Source organism: Vipera berus, assembly GCF_964194415.1.
Source record: "Vipera berus genome assembly, chromosome: 1".
Taxonomy (NCBI): Eukaryota; Metazoa; Chordata; class Lepidosauria; order Squamata; family Viperidae; genus Vipera; species Vipera berus.
Genome location: NC_138202.1, coordinates 35,669,235 through 35,675,953, shown reverse-complemented (window position 1 = coordinate 35,675,953; position 6,719 = coordinate 35,669,235). Strand labels below are relative to the sequence as shown.

At 45.1% G+C, this 6,719-nt stretch overlaps 1 protein-coding gene across 2 annotated transcripts in view; it reads left to right on the top strand.

Annotated features, from left to right (window-relative positions):
* The first annotated feature begins 4,976 nt into the window (after window positions 1-4,976).
* The window catches only part of RCOR1 (REST corepressor 1), a 170,296-nt gene continuing 168,553 nt past the window's right edge, over window positions 4,977-6,719 (top strand). For both annotated transcript variants that reach the window (XM_081344820.1, XM_081344819.1), the window contains exons 1-2: window positions 4,977-5,517; window positions 5,679-5,738. In XM_081344820.1, the coding sequence (XP_081200946.1) occupies window positions 5,298-5,517; window positions 5,679-5,738 (280 nt within the window). In that variant the 5' untranslated portion in view covers window positions 4,977-5,297. The remainder of the gene's footprint in view (window positions 5,518-5,678; window positions 5,739-6,719) is intronic.

Below are 6,719 nucleotides of genomic sequence, written 5' to 3'. Positions count from 1 at the left end.
AAAATTGACTGTTTTCAATATTTATCTCTGTGTATATTTCTATTTGTGTGTGTCTCTGTGTGTGCACCCCAGCAGCCCCCCCACATATTTCCCCACAGCCCAATTCTGAACTTCCTCCTGGCCTACTGCCGAATTTTTGCACAAACCACCTCTTCACCTCCTACTCCCACTGATCACCTCCCTGCAATGTTCCCTCTAATTTCTGACGTGCCTTGTGTGGGAAAAAAATTGCTTTGTGCAGCTTTTCCCAGACCAAATATAAAATTGTGTGTCACAATACAAGAATATGAGTAAATTAAAAGTACATATAATAGGGACATGTTATTTATGTATTTGTTTCTTAAACTATAGTATATACTGTACGGTATATAATAGTATGTCAGATACACACTTGGAAGTTGTATTTCCATGTCATTTTGTACTCCTGGCAATTGCCCCCTGCACTTTTCTTGGCAGCTTTTTCCAGAAGTGGCTTGGCAGTTCTTTCTTCCAAGGGGTGACAAAAGTGACAGGCCCCAAGTCACCCAGCTAGCTTTGTAGCTAAGGCAAGAATAGAAATCATGGTTTCCTGATTTTTAATCTGATACCTTAACCACTACACCAAATACACTGAAAGATTATATTATAATTACTCACTGGTCACTCATAACTGCAATAAATAAGCATTAACATTATTCTTTCTTTCTTTCATTCTCTCTCTCTCTCTTTGATATTATAGTGAAAGAAAGGAGAAAAGTAAAGCATTATTCAAAAAGCATTTAGAGTGCTCCCTTTCATTCCCATTTTTGCCCCTCATATATATATGGCTTGCTAACAAAGAATAAAGGGAGACCGATATGGTCATTTCAAACGTATTTCTTCTCATCAGTCAGCCATACCCTTCTGAGATTCGAATCTGGGCTGGCTGACTGATGAGAACAAATAAGTTTGAAATGATCATATCGGTCTCCCTTTATTCTTTGTTAGCAAGCCAAAAAAATTATATATATATATTTTCTGAACTTATAACTTTAATTATTATTAATTTAAACATGGAAACTTTACAGAGTTAACAACAATCATAGACTTTGTGCAGCCTGAAACTCAGCTGATATTATTTAAGGGAGGGAGGAAAAAAAAGTGAATTCTATCTGATTTGGAGGGAGCTACTGCTTCGTATGCTGGAAGTTCTAGGTCTGGAGCAGGTTGACTGTCAGTGTAAAGTCATTCATTTAATGACTGCCCAGAAAAAAAGGCACAAACTCTCTGCCTCACTTAAATGCAGCATCAAGGTTGCTTGGCACTGGTGCATCACAGACTGAGAGGGAACTCCTGTCATGTGATGCCCCTACTCAATTGGCAATGCAGCAGTACTAAGGAACCCTGTGTTATACAATTAAACTGTGGCAGCAAACTTGTGCAAGTCTCAAGAGTTGGGAATTTTACAATGGTTGCTGACTAAATGGATTACACATAGTACTTGCTTAATGACTGGTTGTGAAGCTATGCCCCAAGCTACTTAAGTCCCAGTTTTGAAGTTCTGACAGCAGCATTCTCCCATGGTCATTTGAGCTGACTCAGATTTATTTCTGTTTGCAGCGTTCCATGGATATGTAACTGCAATTTTGGCATTTTTTTGCTAGTTTCTGGCATTTACTTCAGATTTTCAGCAAAAAATGCCCACTGGGGAAAATGGGTTTGCTTAACAACTATGGCATTTTGTTGATGACCACAGCGCTCACTTAACGCCCACTGCAAAGGAGGTCATAAGATCAGGCATGGTCACACGGTTCATGACTGCCATGACTTATGACCATAATTCTAGGCTATAGGTCCTTGACTTACGACCAAAATTGGGGCTGAAATTTCTATTGCTAAGCAATGAAGTCATTAAATGAATTGCAGCCATTTTACAACCCCTTTTGCTGCAGGTATTAACCAAATCATCTGGTCATTAAGTGAACCTAGTTTCCCCCATTGACTTTGTTTATTAGAAGCACCCCTGGGAATGTTGTAAATAGCAATCACGTGACCTCAGGATGTTGCAACCATTGTAGATACTTGACAGTTGCCAACTGTTCAAATTTTGATCACGGGGCATTGTGATGGCTAAGTGTGAGGACCAGTTTCAAGTCCCTTTTTTCCAGCACTGTCATAACTTTGAACGGTCATTAAACAGAATAACAGTTGGAAGGGACCTTGGAGGTCTTCTAGCCCAACCCCCTGTTCAAGCAGGAAAACCTATACCATTTCAGACAAATGGCTGTCCAATCTCTTTTTAAAAACCTCCAGTGATGGAACACCCACAATGTCTGAAGAAAACCCATTCCATTGGTTAATTGTTCTGTCAAGAAATTTCTCCTTAGTTCTAGGTTGCTTCTCTCCTTGATTAGTTTCCATCCATTGCTTCTTGTCCTGCCTTCAGGTGCTTTGGAAAATAAGTTCGACCCCCTTTTTTTGTGGCAGTCCCTCAAATATTGGAACACTGCTATAATGTCACCTCTAATCCCTTCTTTTCACTAGACTAGACTTAAAACAACTGTTCTTCATATGTTTTAGACTCCAGCCCCCAATCATCTTTGTTGCTCTTCTCTGTGCTCTTTCCACAGTCTCAACATCTTTTTTATATGGGACCAAAACTTAATGCAATATTCCAAGTGCAGTCTTACCAAGGCATTATAAAGTGCTACTTCATGTGATCTTGATTCTATCCCTCTGTTAATGTAGCCTAAGATTGCATTGACTTTTTTGGCAGCTGCAATACACTGCTGGCTCATATTTAAGTGGTTGTCTACTAGGGTCACAGAAGCAGACTAGATCAATTGTAGCTGAAGCTGATAGAGGTTTAACGGATGGTTAAACCCATCAGTGCTACGATTGGTGGAGGGCTTCTCTTCAGCTGGTTATATTTATGAAAAGCAGGAAAAACTGAAAGATTAACCAGTAGCTTTATTTAAAATGCCCTGCACACTTGAACAACACTATCTGGTAACAAGCCAGGACACAGACTAAAGTGACAGGATAGCAATCTGGAATGGGGAAGAGCAGATTTTGCGCTGGCAAGCTTTCTGATGGCTCAAGGACACACGGATAGCACTTCAACTGACTGGGAGGAAAAGTCATTTGTCATCCATTACCTTGGAGGGAAATCAGGTGACTGCAGTGTCTTGAAACAGAGGTAGGGTAGAGATCAGCAATGGGAAAAGTGAATTACTTGTTGGGAGAGTTTTGTAGTGACTAAAGGATGAGTGGAGAATGCTTTATCTCAGCCCTGGGAAGGCCCTAAGAATCTTAAGCAGTACTAAAGTTTACAAAAGAACACAGCAGAAATGTCTCTGCCTGAACGGTACAGCCATAGAGAGGCAGCGTCCCCATCTTTGCGCCACTAGATGCCTTGCTAACTTTGCTAACTCCACTTTGAAGATGGAAGCACAGAGAAAGTAATTAGTTTTGGAGACAGCTCATGGCTAGGAGTCTGAGAGCAGGATTGGAACCTAGAGGCATCTTGAAAAATAACCACCATCTTGCTTTGGCACTTCAATTTTTCTCTTTTAAGTTTCACTCTCTGCTTTGCACCTCTGTGCTTTGCAGCTAAGTTCGGTCTTTAATACGTTAGCTGGCTCTTTTCTAAACAACAAAAAGAAGCCTTTGCAGAGGAAAAGAAGAGGCATTGGTCGGCTGTAACTTCATTCCAATAAAATCCTCAAAGCTGCCCCCCCCCTTCCCGCCTTTCTTTACATAGAAAAAAGGTTATTAGATGTTGGCAAGTTCGTTCTCTGAGATTCAGCACACTTCCTCCTCATGGGCGAGAACGGGGGGGGGGGGGAGAAGCTGAGAAAAGGCTGTTTCCCCCCCCCCCACCCCGCCTTCATATTAACCCGTTTGTGTCATTAGCCCCGTCTGTGTGTCTTCGGCTCTAGCGGCCGATTCCAACTGGCAGCGTTGCCCGTCGGTGGATATACATTTCAAATTCTATCCTGGGTTTTCCTTCCCTTTCTTCACTTGGTATTGTCATATCGGTGGCCTCTTTTCCCTTTTTTCCAAAGTGTCCCCTGCCGGGGAAAATCAGCACGGAAAGTTGCCTTCATTTTATCCCTTCCAAAAAAAAGCTTGGCTTCCTTCTTTTTTTCAACTCGGCGCCACGAGAGAAAACCCGATTTGCTTAAAAACTCCAGCGATTCGGGAGTTTTTCTGCCTTCTCCAAAAGCCCAAACTCGCCTTCTCTCGCGACCTCTTTTTATTCCCCCCCCCCTTTCGAAAGCGACGCATCACTTCGGTTACAGACGGAGGTTTGGCCACTCGAAAGGAGGTGGTGGGGGGGGAAGAAACCCGTTTTCCTCGCACACGCGTGGAAACACGCGTCGAAACCGTACGGCGGGGACGCGGAGACACTTGGCGGGGTTCTTGTAGTTTCTTTGTATGGAGATTCCATTCAAACTGTTCAGCGTGTCGCCAGTAGCCTTCCGCCAAGGAGGAGGAGGAGGAGGGGTGGTGGAAGAAAATAGTCCCAAGCTACTCTTACCCCTGTTTCTGAGGGCAGGAGAGAGAGGAAGAGCGCGAGAGACGACCCCTTGATCGCACGTCGCCCTACTGCGACCCCCTAAGCAGCGCCTTTGCACCCGCGCCCCTTCCTAAGCGGGGCTGTACAGCCCAGCTTTAGGGCAGCTGCCCAACTCCCCCTCTTCCCCCCCCTCTTCCCTCTATATAATGATACAATGTAGCCTTGGAACAAGCTGTATCATTGGGCGTAGAGATTGCAAAGCCCTAACCACGTAGAGCGGGCGATACGCCTCTCCACCTAACTTAACAAACGGAAGCATCGGGCCGGCTTTGATGGACGGGGAGAGAGAGCCAATGGAGAGTGGGGAAATCTTCCCAAAATGTGTGGACGGCCAATGGGTGGAGCGGGGGGGCAGGTTCGCGGGGAGCCTAGCAGCTCAGGTTGACAGTGACTAGTCCCAGTGCAGGGAAGTGCGAGGAAAGGGATGAACCTTTAAAGTTCGGGGCTTCATCTTATTGCAGGGAATTTGAGGGGGGAGGAAAAAAAAAAAGGAGCGAGGAAGGAAAAGTCCCGCAATCTAAAACTTGCAAATAGCGCAGGGATAGCGCGAAGCCTTCAGTTGCGGCCAACTTCCCCGGAGCTGGTTTTCCCCCCCCCCTTCTTCTTTTTCCCTCCCCCTCCCCCTCCCCTCCCCTCCCCTGCCTTTTTGCAGAAAGAGAAGAAGAGTCCTGCTATTTCTTTCCGCTTTTTTTCCACCCCATTCCCAGTCCGCGCTTTTTCTTGGCCGCCTCCCCCTCCCCCCCACGCGCCCCCTCCCATGCCAACCATGATAGAAAAGGGCCCAGAGGTCTCGGGGAAAAGAAGGGGCAGGAACAATAATGCCAGCGGCGCGGCCAGCGCTTCCAACAGCGCCTCCGCCAACAACGCTAACAATGGGAATAATAAAAGTTTGGCAGCGGCAGCAGCGCCCAATGGGAATAGCAGCAGCAACAACTGGGAAGAAGGCAGCTCCGGCTCTTCCAGCGATGAGGAGCACGGTGAGTCTTTGGGGAAAAGAGACGACGGGAGAGGGGGGGGGTGGCCGCTTTCTCGCCTTCAAAAACCCACAACTCTTTCTTTTTTATCGCAGCTACAAACCCGCGGAGGGGGTGAAGCTAGAATTGGGAAATAACAATTCTTTGTTTTTTAACCTTGTCAGGAGGAGGAGGAATGAGAGTGGGACCCCAGTATCAAGCGGTTGTTCCTGACTTTGATCCTGGTGAGTCATTTTTTTTTCTTCTCCAAGAAAAAAGAAAGAAAGAAGAAGAAGCAGAAAACGACTTCTCCTTCGAAATGTTTGAAAGAGGTGGTTGTCTCTTAAGTTTACACCTTCCCACTCCTCCCTTCCCCCCCCCCCCACCTGATGGCGGTCTTCCTCGCGGGTAAATCTCACGTGCCCGTAGGCTGTCTCTTCACTAAGGGTGCACCGAGGTGGCAAACTGGCCACCTTCTAAATGTGGACTTGATTCGGGGAGGGTATCTTCCGTGGAGTTTAATGGATCTTAATCCCCAAGAGGAAGGAAGTCTCGTCTGCTGGATGGCTACAAGCTTGTGTAATTAACTCGCTTTATTCCCGTGAAAATATTAAAAGTGAGATTAGAGTACGCTTCCTGTTGTTTTAGTTGTTGGTTTTTTTTTCCTTTTAAAGTGAGTTTCAATCGAAGAGGTGAGAAGGTAAAAATTTCTCCTCCCTGCCTAGATTGCATGCCTGGCCAGCGGTTCAAAGAAAGAAAACGGGAAGGTGGGGGGGCAGAATTGATGATGGATAGATTGAAATGAGTTCAGGAAAGGTGGCAGCAGCAGCACACTTGGGAATGTCTGGGGGGGGAGGAGGATAGTGGAGTTATTCTGGGCTTTTGCTTCCTTAAATGAAATCTATTTTAGAAATGTTTTTTTTTCCTTTTTGTCCTTCCTCTTGGTGATGTGGAAGATAACTGGTTAACGTAGCAAGGGAAAAGAAGCTTTAATCTTAAGTCTCCCACCCTCATTTTTTTGCTGGTTTTCAGGTGTGGCTACTATTTCCATATTCACAGAGTTAGAGCTGGCCCTTTATGAAAATCGGTGCCAGTCTAGTTCCCGAGACTCCTCCCCTTCCCCCTTGCACATAATTATTTTAGATGCAATTGACCTAAATCCAATTACTTTTTTTTAATGAGTGTTTTTTTATCCGATTAGCTTTTTTCAGGTAGTGGGGAGAATA